The sequence below is a fragment of the Peromyscus californicus genome, unplaced genomic scaffold (genome assembly GCF_007827085.1).
Source record: "Peromyscus californicus insignis strain IS unplaced genomic scaffold, ASM782708v3 Scaffold_19__1_contigs__length_69161282, whole genome shotgun sequence".
NCBI lineage: Eukaryota > Metazoa > Chordata > Mammalia > Rodentia > Cricetidae > Peromyscus > Peromyscus californicus.
Genome location: NW_026294491.1, coordinates 5,953,330 through 5,970,816, shown reverse-complemented (window position 1 = coordinate 5,970,816; position 17,487 = coordinate 5,953,330). Strand labels below are relative to the sequence as shown.

The following is a 17,487-nucleotide window of genomic DNA, read 5'->3' as shown; positions in this document are numbered from 1 at the left end:
ACCTGAAAAACAAGAATACTGTTATTCGCCAGGCGGTGGTGGTGCACGCCTTTAATCCCAGCACTCGGGAGGCAGAGCCAGGCGGATCTCTGTGAGTTCGAGGCCAGCATGGGCTGCCAAGTGAGTCCCAGGAGAGGCGCAAAGCTACACAGAGAAACCCTGTCTCGAAAAACAAAAAAATAAAAAAATAAAAAAAAATTAAAAAATTTAAAAAACAAGAATACTGTTATTCACAGGATTGCTTTGTGAATAGATGAAATAAGGAAGTGCGCGGGACGTGGTGGTGCACATCTTAAATCCCTGCACTCGGGAGGCACAGGCAGTGAGTTCGAGACCAGCCTGGTCTAATTACTGAGTTCCAGAACAGCCTGGACTACGTAGTAAGTAGGTAAAGCTAGTTTCTGAGCCATCCAAGTCAGGGAACTAAAAAAAAAAAAAAAAATTCTTGACCATCTGTCCAATTAGAATAAAGACAGTTGTTCCCGCCTTCCGTGCCTAAACAGACCAATCACCGTTCCGGAGCATGGCGCGAATCGCCGCTGAAGGACTTTGCACTAGTCCGGGTCCCCGCCCCGGGGATCTCGTCTTGCAACCCCCCTCCCCAGCCTCGAAAAAGATCCTTCATCTTCCTTTCCCCAGCTCCCTAAACCCTATCACCAAAACCGGCTGATCGGCGGGAGCCGGAAGTGTGCGCTCCCGGGGCGGGTCCCCAGTGAACTCCGCCGGAAGTAGCCATTGCTAGGGGATCCTTTCGCTCAGCATGGCGGCGATTCCCCCTGACACCTGGCAGCCGCCCAACGTCTACCTGGAGACTAGGTGAGGGTTGGGGGCTGGACTGGCCAAGGAGACGTGGGTTCGTGCCGCAGCGGCCGGGCTAAGAGAGGCCGGCCGGCTCGCACGTGGACGGCACCGGGCTGCGGCCGGGAGTACCCGTGAGTTCTGAAGGGACCTCAGGGGTACTCCCTCCAGCCTCGCGGGAGACCTCGGCGGCTTTTGTCTGCTTTCCTTTTTCCACCCGGTTCATTACTTCATTTATCTGTATCCATCTTCATTCATTCACCCCTTTCATTCATTCATTCGTTCACTCACCCACTTATTCTCAACAAGTGTGTGTTGAGCACATTCATTTCAGTTAGCCATGCACGTAGGACCTGGACTTTTGAGGACACAGAACTAGATAAAACAGTGTATTATGGTGGAGGAGACGGACATGTGAACACTACGGGAAAAGTAGTAGGGCTGTGTAAACAAATTGCTTTGAAAGTAGAGAAAGACGAATTTTCCCCACCAAAAGTGATCTTGGCGCTTGGGGATATGGCTCAGTTGGTAGAGTGCTGAGCACCCCGTGTGTGGTGTGGTGGACACATGTCTAAGATCCTACCTCTCTGGAGGTGGAAGCAGGAGGTTCAGAAGTACTAGTCTGGGTTGGGGATGGGTAGAATGCTTACCTAGCATCTAGGCCCTGAGTTGAAACTCCAGCACCACAGGCAAAGGATGTATACAATCCCCGGGGTTGTGAGGCATGCCTGCACCTAGGAGATAGAACTCCAGTTCAAGGCCTGCCTGGTCTGTATAGCAAGTTCCAGGCCAGCCAGGGCTCCATAGTGAGACAGAAAGAGAGAGAGAGAGAGAGAAGTTCGAAGTCATTCTTGGCTGTGTATCGAGTTCAAGGCTAACCTGGACTACATGAGACCATGGCTCTAAAAAGGAAAAGTGATCTAACCGTATGATTAAACCACCTCCTGCTAGTGCCATGCCTCTGGTGTGTGTGATTGCATTCAGTTAAATCTAGCTAGCAGCTCCTATCGTGAAGGCATTGTTACACACACACACACACACACACACACACACACACACACACACACACACCAGCTTTAACCAGGGAGATGCCACATTTTACAGAGTTTCATGGTGAGTGGAGAGAGCCTCGCTTGGTGCCTGGTAGCCTGCCTGCTGACTTTAACTGCATCCCTTCCTTGCTCAAAGACGTCTTTCCAGAGCGAGGCCAGAGATCCTGTTCAGAGATTTAAATAGCCTCTTGCTTCTCTGATAACATACACTCAAACTTTCTAGTGAGGTATACAAGGTGATTTTCCTCCCTAACCTGGCCCTTGCTTACTGGGTTCCCACATGAGCAGCCTAGGGCCAGCCACAGCTTCTGCCCTTGCCGATTTCAGCAAGAGCCGAGGTCTCAGTCCCTTCTGTATTGGCTCATGCTGTCCTTGCTCCAGCTCTGTCTTCAGATCACATTATATGACAAATCCTACTGCTTTTAAGTCCCAGCTTATAATTGTTTTAATCCTCTCAGTATTTAAAAGAATTACATTTATTTCATTATTATATGTGTGTGGGGGTGTATGTGCACACTATGGCACATGTTTGGAGGTCAGAGGACAACTGGAAGAGTCAGTAGTGTTTTGTTTTGTTTTGGGAGGGTGTTTGTTTTTGTTTTTGAGACAGGATTTCTCTGTGTAACAGTCCTGGCTGTCCTGGAACTCACTCTGTAGATCAGGCTGGCCTTGAACTCACAGAGATCTGCCTGCCTCTGCCTCCAGAGTGCTGGGACTAAAGGTGTGCATCACCACCGCCCCGGCATCAGTAGTGGTTTTAATCACAAAATACATTGAAAGTTAACTCCAGGTAGTGTAAAAGGTGCGGGGTAAGCCACAAAAACCAATTCCCTTCCGGGAACCACTATTAACAGCTTGTTGGTGGCTGTTCAGATTGCTTTCACATGTATGTTTATCTCTTAGCAGAGTTGACAAAACAGCATGTAGCTGCCCTGTGGTGTGGTAGTTCCTGTGTTATCTCCCTTTTCAAGAGTCTGTAAGTTGCTTCTAGTTTTCTTTTCCTCTTTCTTTTTTTTCCTTCCTTCCTTCCTTTCTTTTCTTTCTTTTTTTTTTTTGAGACAGGGTTTTTCAATGTAGCCTTGGCTATCTTGGAACTTGCTTTGTAGACCAGGCTGGCCTCGAACTCAGTAGAGATCTTCCTGCCTCTGCCTCCCAAGCACTCCGGGATTAAAGGCGTGCGCTTCCACTGCCGCCCAGCTTTACTCCTAGTTTTCTTACTGTGGCAGATGATGCATCTGTTGTATCGGGTCATATTTGTACACATAGACTCTGAGGCAACTCTAACTTTTCTTAGAGAACAGATATTTAGAAGGTGAAATCGCTCAGGGACACATTCATTATGTACTTCATGCCTACCATTCTGTGTCATTTATTATCTTTAAAAACACCTACTAGGGCTGGTGAGATGGCTCAGTGGATACAGGCGTTTGTCACCAAGCCTGAGGATGAGATCCCTAGGATCCGTGTGGTGGGAGGAGGGGACTGACTCCTGAAAGTCATCCTCTGACCTCCACACCTGTGGCACGCACATTCACGCCCCCCCCCATAAATAAGTGTAATTAGGAACAGTACCCATCAATACACAAAATAGGAAGGGAAAACAAACACCAGAATGTAACCTTCCAGGGGAGGAACACCTCACACGTTGGCTCTCACGGCTTGACTAAACCTGTGTTGGCTGGTAGGCATCAGAAAGAGGAATTGCAGGCAGGAAGGCTGCCAGAAAAGTGTTTTTCTAGTACATTCTACATATATTTATTATGGTTTTTTTTTGAGACAGTTTCCCTGTGTAGCCCTGGCTATCCTGGAATTAACTCTGTAGACCAGGCTGGCCTCAAACTCAGATCTGCCTGTCTCTGCCTCCCGAGTGCAGGGATTAAGAAGGTGTGCGCCACCACTGCCAGCCTCTACTGGAGTGCTCACACTGCTGGGCCCTCTGTGTCTGGACCATACAGACTCAACTCAGTCCTCAGGTCTCTAGAGCTCAGTGGGTGAGGGCATGTAGCGTGAACCCCCTGCCTCGTCTCCTGCTTGTTCACCCTTAGAGGTACTGGGGGAGAGAATAAAAACACTCACACTGGGTGTGTACCGACATGTGCAATAGCCAGCCTTGGCATTTGTTTTACACACTCTCTAGATTTTATTTATGTGTGTGGATGTGTGCACATGCGTGCAAGTGCCAGCAGCGGCCGATCCCCTGGAGCTGGAGGTACAGGTTGTGGGAGCCTCCTGACTGAGAGTTAGGAACTGAAGCCGGTCCTCTGTAAGAGCCGTCGGTACATGCTCTTAGCAGCTGAGCCATCTCCAGCCCTGTTTGACCCTCTTTTTAACAAACTGCTTTTATTTTTCTATTCAAGTTTGGTTTTAATAGGTGATATATTTACATGATCAAAAAAACTTCATAAAAGTTAGAAAAGGTATTCTTGAACATCCTGCCTCTTATCTGGCCAGTCACTACCCCCACCCCATGCAAATGTCTATAAACTCCTCACACTAATTATCCTTTTATTAAATCTAGAGATGACATGTGAGGCCCTTTTCTTTGTTTAGGGTTGGTTTTGGAGCATCAGTGTATGCACTCAGAATCTTGACTTGTCTATGGTTGTTTTGCTTAGAACGTGTGCCCGAAGCTGTCCTGTGTGTCACACTCGGGTGATTGGCTGTAGCCTCGTGGCTTTCTGGGTTGTTTCTTCTGAGCGTGAGCTCTGGTCACAGTTTGATGCCTCACAAGGCTGAGCAACAGAGGTCCTGGTGGTCCCGCGCTGCCGCTTGCTGTGACCTGGCTGACTGCTGTTTTGTCTGTCCCAACTGCAGCATGGGGGTCATTGTGTTGGAGCTGTACTGGAAGCATGCGCCGAAGACCTGCAAGAACTTTGCAGAGCTGGCTCGGCGGGGCTACTACAACGGCACCAAATTCCACAGGATCATCAAGGACTTCATGATCCAGGGCGGTGACCCGACAGGGACAGGTACGGTTAGGCCATCATACATGTTTGGAGTCTCATTCCGTGACAGCTGGGTCGCAAGGCAGCCACAACGGCTTTTCCGTTGGCTGGATCTGGTTTGTTTTTCTTTTGAGACAGGGCCTCATAGCTCAGGCTAGCCTCCTGCTCACTGAGAACGACCTAATCCTCTGATCTTCCCGCCTTTATTTCCTCAGGGCTGGGATTTCTCTGTGCTGCCATGCTCAGTCAGCTTTGGTAGTGCTAGGGACTGAACCCAGGGCTTCCGGTACACTGGGCAGGCGCTCTGCCAGCTGAGCTGCACGGGTAGCAACACCCTCCCTCCCAAAAAAAAGAAAAAGCACTCTGCCAGCCGAGCTGCATCAGTAACAACACCCCCACAAAAAAAAAAAGCTGCCAACTGAACTACATTGGTAGCTAGCCCCCCCCACCATCTCTCTCAGCTAGGGTTGCCCAGGTGGTCCTTGAACTCCTGGCCTCCTGCTTCCACCTCCCACATGCTGGATTACAGCACACCCTGGCTCTGGTTCATAGATTCTGCTGATAGCTGCTGCCGTGCTCATAGTCACGTGTGTGGCTCGCTGGAGAGTAAGCTTCACTCCTAAGCGTGATAGTGATGTGCAGCTGGATCAGTCAGAAGTGAAAAAAGACAGCCCCAGGTCTTGGAAAATAAAGTTTTGAGTTCCTCTATTAACTCGTCCACCTGACAGATGTTGAGCACCTGCTTTATGTCGGCGACTCTAAGCTCTAGGGATGCAGCTGTGGGCAAAGAGACAAATGCTTGCTCTCAGAAAAGCAGGGGGAGGGTATGAGGATCCAGTTGTAGAAAAACCAGAAAAGGCCTCCATGGGATGCTGCTGGAGCCTTGACATGGGGGCGGAGCCCAGGGGGCCTGAGGCAGAGCCTGTGTAGACCTTCCAGAAGGAAGAGTAGACTGGGCCTCCTGAGGAGGGTCACAGCCACTGCTGTGTTGTGAGCAAAGTGGCAGGATCTGGCCTGTGTGTTCAGAGGTCACTGGCTGCTGCTTGGAGATTAGAGGGAAAGGCAGGAATTAGTGCACATCTTTAATCCCAGCACTTGGGAGGCAGAGTCAGGCATATCTCTCAGTTCCATCCCAGCCTGGAATACAAAGTTCCAGGACAGCCAGGGCTGTTTTACAGAGAAACCCTGTCTTTAAAACAACAACAACAACAACCAAATAAAAAAGATTAAAAAAAAGAATGCAGGCCCGGATCCCCATGCAGGCGAGTAGTACATGGTCGAGTAGGCTGCTCATGAGAAAGTGGTGAGACGCTCCTGCTCCCGGGTGAGAGTGCAGGCGTGTGCTCCAGGCCCTGGGGATCCGGGCACTCTACCATGAGCTGTGTCCCCAGCCCGACAAGTTGTCTTTATCGAAGATTTGCTAGCAGACTGAAGAGATGGTGTGAGAGCAGATGGTGGAGGGTGCATCTGAGGCCTTTGACTGACAGTGAAAGGGAGGCTGAGCGTGGAGGGCCGGGTGTGCAGCGGGAAGTCACAGCTTGATCTTTGGGAAGAGTCTGGTGGAAATGCTTCAGAACCCTTATGGATAATATGAAGCAGTGGTTGGAAATGAATGTGGGGCTAAGGGGACATCTGGCAGGGAGATAGGAACTGGGAGTTCTAGGTACTTGGATAACAGTTTGGTCTTTATGTGTGTGTTGGGGGAGGTTCGTATGTGCATGCATATGGACGTCACAGGCCGACATCTGGTGTCTCCCTGGAGTGTGCATCACCGTATTCTGTAAGGGGCTGTTGTGGGATATTGGTACACTGTATGAAGTGTGTTGCTGTGGTTGGTATAATAAAAAGCTGAACAGCCAATAGCTAGGCAGGAGAGTAGAGGCGGGACTTCCAGGCAGAGAGGGAACTCTGGGAAGAAGAAAGGCAGTCACTAGCCAGACGCAGAGGAAGCAGGATGATCAGTGAGGTAACAAGCCACTTAGCAGAACGTAGATTAAAAAAATACGGGTTAATTTAAGTTATAAGAACTAGCTGGGAAAGAGCCTAAACTAAGGTCAAGCTTTCATAATTAATAAGTCTGTGTCACCATGCCTGGCTTTTCCATGCTAAGGATCCCAGGTCTTCAGGTATCTACAGCAGATACTTTGCTGGCTCAGACACCACCCCCCTTTTGTAAGGTGGGGTCTCATGTAGCCCAGGCTTGCCTTGACTCACTGCGTCGCCAATGATGGCTTTGAACTTTTCTGAACCCCAGCCTCCGCCTTCGGAGTGTGGCGGTCACAGGTGTGTGCCACTGCCCAGCGTGAAGGGCTTTCTTTCCTAGTGAACCTGGGAGAGCGTGTGCTCTTTCTGGAGCCCTTGCTCAGTCTGCGTTCGCCCTGCTGACTTGGCTCTTAAAGCAGCGTGGTTCTGCCCGCACCTTGACTGTTCCCTTCGTGACTGGAGGCATTCTGTTCCTCTCCACGTCTGCGCTTCAGGAGAGCACAGTGTAGGAAAGTGGGAGGGACCGCTCAGAAGTGTGGATCCTAAAGATTTCTCCCTGGGTTGGCTTGTCTCCCACCCCGCCTCACAGGGAAGAGCCGTCCTCACTTCAGGAGGCTGTTTCTCTAGAGCTCTTTCTTCCAGTAACTAAACTAAAGCCAGGTGGGATAGATAACCAGCTAAACAGAAGTAAGTTCAGAAGAATGGGGTATGTGTTACGTTTAATTCTGTGTCTAGTTAACGAAGAAACTGACTCCCTCATATGCAGCATGAGGAGGGAGTTAGTACTTAGCAATTTTCTGTTCATTCTCAGTCTCCCACCTTAAATTTTTTTTTAAAGTTTAAAAAAAATTTATTCATGATAATTTTTAAAAATTATTATTTTATGTGTATGAGTTTTGCCTGCATGTATGTCTCTGCATCAGGTGCCTGGTTGCTGTTCATGAAGGCCAAAATCCCCTGCAACTGGAGTTACAGATGGTTGTGAGCTGCCATGTGGGTGCTGGGAATAGAACCCGGGTCCTCTGGAAGAGCAGCCAGTGCTCTTAATGGCTGAGCCATTTCTCCAGCCCCAAAGAGTATTTTTTTTTAATGTATATGTGTGTGTCTCTGAATATATAGATGTATGTGCACCATGTGAGTACAGTGCCCACAGAGGCCAGAAGGGCGTGTCAGATCCCCTGGAGCTGGAGTTATAGGCAGTTGTGAGCTACCTGATGGCAGTACTGAAAACTTATCCAGGTCCTCTGGAAGAGTGGAAGTGTTCTTAACCACTAACCACTGGGCCACATCTCCTCACACCCTAATTTTTTTTTTTTTAAGATTTATTTATTATGTATAAAGCATGTATGCCTGCAGGCCAGAAGAGGGCGCCAGATCTCATTACAGATGGTTGTGAGCCACCATGTGGCTGCTGGGAATTGAACTCAGGACCTCTGGAAGAGCAGCCAGTGCTCTTAACCTTTGAGCCATCTTTCCAGCCCATCACATCCTAATTTTTATTGTTGGTTTTGTTTTCTCCTTTACATCCAAAACAAACCTGTGGGGACTGCATTTTGGTGGATTTGGTACTCAGCCACTCCATTATTTTAACAAGGACTGGGGGCAGTGTTTCTTTTTTCAAATATTTTGTGTGTGTGTGTGTGTGTGTGTGTGTGTGTGTGTGTGTGTGTGTGTGTGTGTTGGGGTCAGGGGACTTTTCTGGAGCTGATTCTCATCTTCTCCCTTGGGCAGTTCTCTCTCATTTCTGCTGCACAGCCTTCTTTGGGCAGCTGGCCTGGAAGCTTCTAGCAGGTTCTTCTGCATCCCATCTTGCTGTGAGAGTGTTGGGATTACAGATTCATTTCACCACAGCAGTTGTGAACTCACTCAGGTCGGCAGGCTTGCATGGCAGGGCTTTTCCCCGGCTGAGCCATCTCTGGCCAGGGTTCCGTCTCTTGGGGTTTTTTTGTTTTGTTTTGTTTTGTTTTTGCAAGGACTGAGGGTCTTCTATTTTTGGGTTTGGTCCTGTTTCAGACTCTGCCTCTTGCTTTTGTACTTAAAAAAAGGCCTTAAGCATGGATAGTGTTATAGCGGAGCCATATTCATCCCCTCAGATCTGTTAGTCAGGTCGTAGCCTTCTGGTTTGAATGCAGCTTCGGGAAATCCAAGGCCAGATGTGCTCCCCCAGTCCAGGGACGGAGCAGCCTGCCGGAGCGTTCCTGGCCTTTCGTGCTGTGTTCCAGGGGGCTGCTGTGTCGTGCCCTTTCTCTTCCCTGTCTGTCGCATTTCCTGCGGTCAGTGAGATGGATGGTTTCTCCCTGTTCCCTGCCTTCGCTGAAACCCTCTTGGCCCTTCCCTCTGTCCTACTCAGTGGTCAGCTGGGTCTGTTCTGGACGTGTTCACTGCTCAGTAGCTGTGTCAACGCTGTTAGTGTCCTTCGGGTCCCAGTCTGTGTCCTCAGCCCAGTCTGTGTCCTCACCTCACTGTTCATGATCTTCGACCGAGTCTCTGGCTTCCTGGGGTGTCACTGGGGTCGGCAGAGCCCTTCATGTCCCGAGGGCCTCAGAGGGACTCCTTCATCCCCTGTTGTCCTTGCATTGCCTGGGGTCTGTCCCATACTGCCCATGCATTTCTGTTGACGCTGGCGTCGGCGCAGGTGTTTTTGTTCGAGTGCGGTGTAAGCAGATTCCTGTTACGTTTCTGAGTTTATGTGGGCCGGGTGTCTGCCCCACTCCAGATTCGAGCTTGCTGGCTCTCCACAGCATCCCATCCTAAAGAGGAACTGGGGCTTCCATGTGGGAAGGCCAGCCTCTGTTTTGTCTTCTCAGGTTCCAGTAAATTCAGTCCCAGAGTTCCTCTGTCCTCACCCCAAGTGTGACCCTGGAAGGTAGCCAGTCCTGCCCCACCTGTTGTGTGGTGTGTCAGGGCTGCTGCCCTCGGGCTCTTCCTGGCACCCTCTGTTGGCTTTTCAGAATTGCAGCCTGTGGCACTTCTCAGGGCCTGGCTCAGCTCTGTCCTCCAGGCCGTGCAGGGAGAAGAGTCTTTCTTTCCTTGGCCATTTCTTCAGAATTGTAAAGATACTGTTTCTCTTTATTTAACGGTCTCACTCTGTAGCCCTGACTGGCCTGGGACTCACAGATCTCCCCTCTCTGCTCTTGAGTGTTGGGGCTAAAGGTGTGCTCTACCACACCAGGCTGTTTGTTTCCCTTTTCTTTGTGTTCTGTTCGTCACTGGGTGTTGAGGTGAGGCAGGACTGATGCGGACATCTGTGTCCGTCCTTCCTGACTTCTCTCCCTTTTATTTTTTATTTTTGAAACATGGTCTCAATTATAAAAATAAATTATAAATTTATAAACTCAAGTTCCATTTGCTTTTGGGATACCATCTTATAAGGACTCCAATTTGCAGTGAGGCTCGTTAAGGAAGGGAATGGCTCAGTTGCCTTTAGCCTACTGGCTATGGGTGGGATAGGACCTCTGTTGGTCTTTTCTGTGTTGCACAGATTGCAAGCCCAGCGCCACTTTGAGATCTTTGGCAGCAGTTAACTCTGCAGCTCACACACGATTGAGCCTGTATGATAATGAGTATTCAGAGACGGGTAATGCCTGGGGGGTGCTCACCAACCTAAGACAGAGTGCCTGTGTGGCCTGGGCAGGCGTCTCCATGACGGGTAAGGTGACCTGCTGACATCCCAAGCAACCTAAGTCAGAAGCTCATTTTTTAGTAAAAGGGGGACCTGTAGAGCCCTGGCCCCCGTTTTGGGTAAGTGTTGCCTTGCTTGCTGACCTTGACCTTGATATCCTCCCTATGCTAATTCCCTGCCGGGTTCCACCCTCCTGAATGCTTAAGGGAAGTTTCTTGTCTGTGTATCCTACATAATGAGCGTTAACAGCTTAGATGCAAGATTGTAAAACATCTGTAGCAAACTTCTGCCCTCCGGGGTTCTCCCATTGTGCTGTAAGCCTGTATTTAAGACCTCCTCCCTCCTTCAATAAACGGCATTCAGCATTAAAAAACAAACAAATAAATAAATAAAAAGAAACATGGTCTCACTGTATGTTCCTGCCTGTCCTGGAACTCACTCTGTAGCCCAGGCTGGCCTCGAACTCACAGAGATCCGCCTGCTCTTCCTCCCGAGTGCTGGGATTAAAGGCGTGCGCCACCATGCCCCGCTCCCCTCCCTTTCATGGCTATAATGAAATGACTGTTAATCTGTAACACCAGTGTGCCCAGAGCCCATGCTCGCTGAACGGGAAGTGGCCTCAGAAATGAACTGTTGGCACAGCATGCCTGGGCCTCTGTACTCACTCTGCTGTCTTTTCTAATGTCACATTTCCATGATGTACTTTTAATGAAATTGAAGCACTCCCAAGATTTTCAATAATGCTGCAAGCTCAAGTATAACAAATGTCTGCGCGGCCTGCCAGCGGGTCTGTGGGGAAGCACACAGGAGGCTGCCCTCCTAGGCACTAGACCCGCCCGCCAGCTGACGAAGAGACATTTTTGGCTGTCGCAGGTAGATAGCAGGTAACATTGTAGGTTCTCGGCAAGCTGGGTGTTCCTTCTCCGTTCCTGCTGCATGCAGCCTGGCTCCTCAGAAGCCTCCCTTCCCAGCCTTCCTCACGCCTGTCCTTGTCAGCTGCGTTCTCAGCTCAGATGCGCCTGACTTCCTGCGTTTCACTCTGAGCCCCCCCCCCCCCCCACACACACCTTGCACTCTGCCCACACTGAAATGACCACATCAGCCCTTTCCTCGGCTTCCTGTGAGCCTTTCACCCGTTTCTGCTTACCTGATTCCCTCACCTCCAGTTAGGTCCCGAGACCCTGCCGAGCTTGAGCGTGTCTGTGAGGCCATCTTGCTCCGCTCTTGGTCTTGATTAATTGCACAGGTTATCCTGCGAGCAGCCTCCCTCTGATGTCATCTCTTCTTGGTGCCCCAGGAACACCTGAAGTTTGTCTTGTGGAACGGAAAGCCATTGTCAGTTTTACTCATTTAGCGAATATTTGCTAAGAGTCTGCTGGGTATCCTGCACATTCCAGGGCCTGTGAGGAGCGGTAAAGCACAGAAGCCAAGGCAATCTCTTTCCTCATGGAGCTCCCAGCTCTGCAGGAAACAAGCTGTCATTTTAAGAAACAGGCAAGTGGTGACATCATGAGTGTGCAACTTTGTGCTGACATTCTATGGTTTGAGTGTGAGGCAAGTTGGATAACTTATAGTGAGGGGACTGGTCCGATGGAGCAGGGTTGGAGAGGAGGCCTTGTGGATGAGCCTTGAAGGAATCGTAGGCCTTGACTCTTGGAAGCCAAGGGCAGAGCGCTTTAGTACTATTGCAGAGAAGCATGGAGGAGAGCCTGCCGTCCCGGGAGTAAGTCAGGGGCTTCCTTGCTTCGCTGATCCTGGGACGGAACCCAGCCAACTCTTCACTCTTGAGACTGGAGTTGGATGACTCTGAGGCCTGAGTCACATTTCTCTGACCTGCATGTATAGATAGCAGGAGAGGAGCGGTGTGGGCAGATTGATCACCTGTGGCAAGAGGCATGGGGTCAGGGTCAGATGGGGCCGGTTAATGCAGATCCCACCAGCCAAGGGTGCTGATTTGATCCAGCAGGATCGGATTTAATTTGGCACTGGGGGCCCTTGTGACTGGAGTAAGAAGGAAAATGCCTGAGAAGCTGAGCCCAGCTGGCGAGGTAGGGTCACATCCAGGCGCCAGGCAGGGATGTGGGGCCCAGTGTGTTAGACCCGAGTCCTGCCTCACAGCCACGGGTCACATATGTACAGCGTAGGTGACTTTGCAGAGCTCTTGTCAGGAGGTGAGGAGCATGGCTGTCCATTCCTCCTGGGGTTATTGTGGAGCAGTGTGAGCTCGTGCTGGTGACACGGTTGGCGAAGGCTTGCCACAGAAACAGTGCAAAAGAGGATTTACTTTGGTTAAGTCACTTAGCATTTCACGGGTACCTGCTAGACTCCTTCTGTGGCCCGGCTGCTGGCACTGGGGTCCAGCAGGGAGAGGCTCTGACGAGAAGGTGGAAGGTGAGCCGTTTCGATGGAACATCAGGTCACGACAGGTGACTTGAAAACAGTGGCTGTAGGGGAGAGAGCAGAGTGTCTGTCTGCCCCTTGGTGTTATCAGCTGAGGCTAGACAGCTCTGATGTGAGCTAGGCTGGCACCGAGGGATGGTTAGCAGCCGGCCTGGCCTGGCATCTACCCACTAGATAGTGGACCCTTCAGTTCTGACAACCAAAAATGTCCCTGACATTACCCAGTGTCGCCAGGGCCACAACCAACCCCTCTTGAAAACTGCTGGGCTGGTGCACATAGGAAAGGCTGGTAAGGTGGAGTAGAGCTGAGTGCCAGAGTCGGGCAGGGACACTGGACAGCAGGCAGAGGCCTTGAGCAGGGTGCTCGCCACAGCAAGGCAGGGAAAGAGAGGACAGTGACCACAATACCCAGGCAGTTAGGTGTTCAGAGATTGACTGAGGGACAGAACCAGAGGAGAAGAAGTGCGTTCTCAGACCTGTCCCCTGAGAAAGAAGGCATCAGTGGAGAAGGAGCTGCCAGGGAGGGGGAGCCCCGGGGCAGTCTTGGAAAAGGGTGACACCAACTGTGAGAGGCTGCTGCGGACCTAGGGAGGCCTGAGGGCTCAGTGGAGCTGTGGGATGAGTATGTGTGGACAGAATGAGGATGGTGCCCCTAACTCTCAGACCCCAGATCAGAGTAAGGAGATAAAGCAGCTGTTCCTGTGAAGGGGACCCGGGACATAGACTAAGGAAATATTAATGGTGTGCAGACAGGAAGGGGAAACTGAGGCAGGAAGGTTGTAGCTGTGGGCTTCCACAGGTGTGGCCTTGGGTACATGGTGGCGAGAATCTGGCGACAGTTCAGAAGGAGCATCAGTAACAGGAGGAAGTGAGGCAGAAGTGACTGGGAAGAAGACCAGGAGAGCCAGGAATGGTGGAGGAAGGGATCGGGCCAGGCTGACTGCTGGCCTCTGTAGGTGGTGACTGTCCCCGCTGTCCCTGGTTAGTGGGCTCAGCACCCCTGTAGCTTCTGTGCTGGCTTCCTGTGAGAGGGCCTCTGCCCTGCCGTTCCTAAGTGGCCGTGTCCTTGGGTAGCTCAGCCTTGGCTCTAAGTCACCAACATGGCAGCCATTATGTCTGTGTTTTCTCCCCCACTGTAAACTCTCCTGAGGAAAGCGGTGTCCTCACTGGTCCTCTTCCCAGCACAGCTGTCAGGGCTGAACTCGCTGTCCCTCTCTGTCTGCCACCCTTAGCTTTTGGCCTTCCATCTTGAACTTGTGTCTTACGCTTTCAAGAGGGCTGCAGCTGCCTCTGAAGGGAGGTGAGAGAAGGCTGCCAGGAGTGCAGAGGGAGCGCTCGTCTGTGTTTATACGGAAAGTGCTGCCTTCTTGGGAGTGTGACCTGGCAGCCTTGTTTATGTTGTAAGACAGAGCTGGGCCATGGGCCTCAGCTGGCCGCAGAGGAACTGCCCTGGACCTGTCTTTGAGGCCGGGGAAGGTGGGGAGAAAGTGCTGGGGATGCCCAGGGGTCAGTGACCTGAAGTGTCCGTTGGAGGCTTTATTGGTCAGCTGACTAGGTGTCGGGTGCCCATGTGGTCCTCCTTACGGGCCGCAGCCCACCATGGTTCCTTTTGGCTTGGATACGAATCTGCTGCCTGTCATGGGCGGGATGGGTTCAAGTAGCACCAAGCATAGTAACCGTCGTTGTCAGCCCACACTTCTTGTGTCATGCGTGCCTTAGGCGTCAGTCTGTTCCTCTCCAGGGGTGGGGGGCTGCTGGGGAGTCTTGGAGATAGCTTTGTTTATTTACTTATTTATTTATTTGTTTGTTTGTTCTCTAGCTGAGACAGCGAGAAAGGTGATTTATTGCACACGAGTTAGAGTTGGCCACAGGTGAGGCCAGAATTGGTCCAGAATGCCACAGGTCCAGGGCTGTTGTGGTGGTAAAGCCGCCAGTCTCCCAGGTGGTCTCAGGGAGCAGATGGTGAGTTCCAGAACCACTGAGAGTTACTACCCACAGTAGCACAGAGGCCAACTTGTACCAGTGTCCTGGCCTTCAGTATCCCTATGTTTTGGTTTTTTGGTTTTTCGAGACAGGGTTTCTCTGTGTAGCCCTGGCTGTCCTGGATCTCACTCTGTAGACCAGGCTGGTCTCAAACTCACAGAGATTTGCCTGCCTCTGCTTCCGGGTACTGGAATTAAAGGCGTGCCCTGCTGCCGCCACACCTCCATCTCTGCTCCTCAGCCTCTGTAGGTGCACAAGCTCATTTACCTGCATTTGTCTGCAGTGGGCACTGGGGTCGGGGCCTGGGCACTCTTGCTGGACTGCTCAGAAGCGTTGTTCCCTGTTGGGCCGTGAGTGGAGGTTTCCTGTAGAGGTTGGACACACTGGTGCCACTGCCCTGTGGATGCTGTTCTGTGCTTCCTGCGTGTTGACAGTGAACATTGACTTCATGAGCAAATGTTACTGTCTTCCCTGCATGCAGCCAGTGACTGGAACATTGTAACGTGTCTACTGGCGGCTGGGGTGCGCGCTGCCTAAAACAGCCCTGTATTCTGGAGACTTGTTCGACCCCTGAAGCAGCCCTGTACTCTGGAGAGTTGTTTGACCCCAGGCTCTTCCTCTGAGGCAGACTGTGGGACTGGCCGGTTCACTGCTTGTCTTCTGGTTGGACAGGTCGAGGCGGCGCATCTATCTACGGCAAACAGTTTGAGGATGAACTTCATCCGGACCTGAAGTTCACTGGTAAGTGTGTGGTCTGGCTGGATGGGCAGGAGGGAGAACGCACACTGAAGCTTGCTTTTTTGGCCGTGATTCAAGGTGTGTGCCTGACACCTGGCATGGTGCCAGACAGCTGCCCGCCATGGCGCCACAGAGTGCCCTGGCAGATGAAAGAAAACAGCGCCTCTTGAGAGTCCTTGGCAATTCTGAGTGCTGGTCTGTGTGCTGGACTCTCCCCACTTGTTAAATGTCATGAAATAAAGGCTCTCGGACACTTCCTCAGCGCAAAGCAAGGCCTTGCTGGCCTCTTGAGAGGAATGAGTAACGTGGGCCAGTGGTTAGTGAGGAGCGGCACAAGTGAAGCTGGAGAGAGGTGGAGGCAGAGGCATTGAGGCTTTGGGGGTGCAGGCAGAGTCCACCCTGCACTCTGTATCCACTGAGAGTGTTGCCACTCTGCTGGTCTGAGGGTCAGGGTTCATGTTCTTCTCTCTTCTCATCTCCCCCAGGGGCTGGGATTCTTGCAATGGCCAATGCAGGACCAGACACCAATGGCAGCCAGTTCTTTGTGACCCTCGCTCCCACCCAGTGGCTGGACGGCAAACACACCATCTTTGGCCGAGTGTGCCAGGGCATAGGGATGGTGAATCGAGTGGGCATGGTGGAGACAAACTCCCAGGACCGTCCCGTGGATGACGTGAAGATCCTTAAGGCATACCCTTCTGGGTAGACGGGATGCTGTCTCGGGCACACCCAGGTCTTCTAAGATGGTCCCAGGGAGCCGTCTTCCGATGCCATAGTGTGCCTTGTATCAGTGTCATGCATACCTACTCTGACACCCTCGGAACCAAAGGAAGCCGAGGGGTCCTCTTCGGGGGCATTTGTGTTCCGGCCAACAGTCACAGACTTGAGAAGCAGGCGGTGTTGATGAGGCGTTAACTGCACAGCCCTTTCAGCCGCCAATGTGTGCTCTTCCAGGAATATACATGCTCTCTATTTTCCCGCAGAGCCTGAGCATCAACACCACCGCTTCTGACACTAAACATCCCACGCAAAGCCATATTGAATTTTTGCCAAATGAAAAATGCATCCAGCAATCAAGTTGCTAAGGAGGTATCAAGTGGGGAATGCTAATGTGTAATGATTGAGAAATGGATCTTGGAAGAGGAAGCAGGAGCGCTGACCATTTGCCCCCGGGAAGCACTGGCAGTCCTGAGCACAAGGCCAGTCCTTCAAGAGTCTCGCTCACATGCAGTGACACACAGGGCTTTAGAGAGAGTAGGTAAGAGGTTTTTATACATGACATCTTTTTTTTTTTTTTTTTAATCTTTCTGGATGTGCAGGGAGTGTGGGGCTGAAAAGAAGGATGTTAATACCTATGTAATACATAGAAATTTCCAGAATAAAGTACCATTGGTGGTCGAAATCAGTGCTGTGGTCTTGGTATTCTTCTAGATTCCTGCCCTGCCCCCGCCCCCCCCTTTTGAGACAGGGTGTCAGTGTGTAGCACTTGCTGGCCTTAACTTACTATATAGACCAGGCTGGCCTTGAACTCAGAACATTTTAGCCCTAAGTGCTGGCACTAAAGGCACACTCTTGGCCATTTTAATCTTGGTGGTGGGGAGGAGTGCTGTGGCATTCCTGTCTTCAGGATTCACTCTGCTGGGTTTGTGAGTCTCCATCCGGCTTTCCCAAGCTTCTACTTGAGAGGCAGAACTAGAGAAAGACACATGATGTCTGCTAGTGTTCTGACGGAGGGGTGAGCTAACGGTGAACTGGATGTGTTTTAGTTGGCTTTTGTACTGCTGTGATGGAACACCGACCAGAAGCAGCCCGGGGAAGGAAAGAGTTATTTCATCTTCCAATCCCAGGTCACAGCCCATCATCCAGGGAAGACAGGACAGGAGGAACTCGAGACAAGCACTAAAGTGGCAACCTCGGAGAGATGCTACTTACCGGCTTGCCTCCCTGGCTTCTCAGCTACCTTCCC

At 51.2% G+C, this 17,487-nt stretch overlaps 1 protein-coding gene across 3 annotated transcripts; it reads left to right on the top strand.

The window, feature by feature from the left end:
* The first annotated feature begins 541 nt into the window (after positions 1-541).
* Ppil1 (peptidylprolyl isomerase like 1) lies at positions 542-16,926 on the top strand. 3 transcript variants are annotated; one of them, XM_052744460.1, is made up of 5 exons: positions 542-816; positions 2,757-2,826; positions 4,665-4,819; positions 15,456-15,524; positions 16,007-16,926. In XM_052744460.1, exons 3-5 carry the CDS (start codon positions 4,666-4,668, stop codon positions 16,225-16,227), a joined length of 444 nt encoding a protein of 147 aa, XP_052600420.1. In that variant the 5' UTR covers positions 542-816; positions 2,757-2,826; position 4,665; the 3' UTR covers positions 16,228-16,926. The 3 variants fall into 3 exon arrangements, with proteins under 3 accessions (XP_052600420.1, XP_052600419.1, XP_052600421.1); XM_052744459.1 differs by lacking the exon at positions 2,757-2,826; XM_052744461.1 differs by lacking the exon at positions 542-816 and having other exon boundaries at positions 2,754-2,826.
* Positions 16,927-17,487: the final 561 nt, after the last annotated feature.

Excerpts from the sequence above, each read along its gene's own strand:
- Ppil1 (XM_052744459.1), top strand. The coding sequence starts at position 761 with ATGGCGGCGATTCCCCCTGACACCTGGCAGCCGCCCAACGTCTACCTG. Across the intron at positions 817-4,664 it reads AACGTCTACCTGGAGACTAG|CATGGGGGTCATTGTGTTGG; the intron begins GTGAGGGTTGGG and ends TCCCAACTGCAG. Across the intron at positions 15,525-16,006 it reads TCCGGACCTGAAGTTCACTG|GGGCTGGGATTCTTGCAATG; the intron begins GTAAGTGTGTGG and ends CATCTCCCCCAG.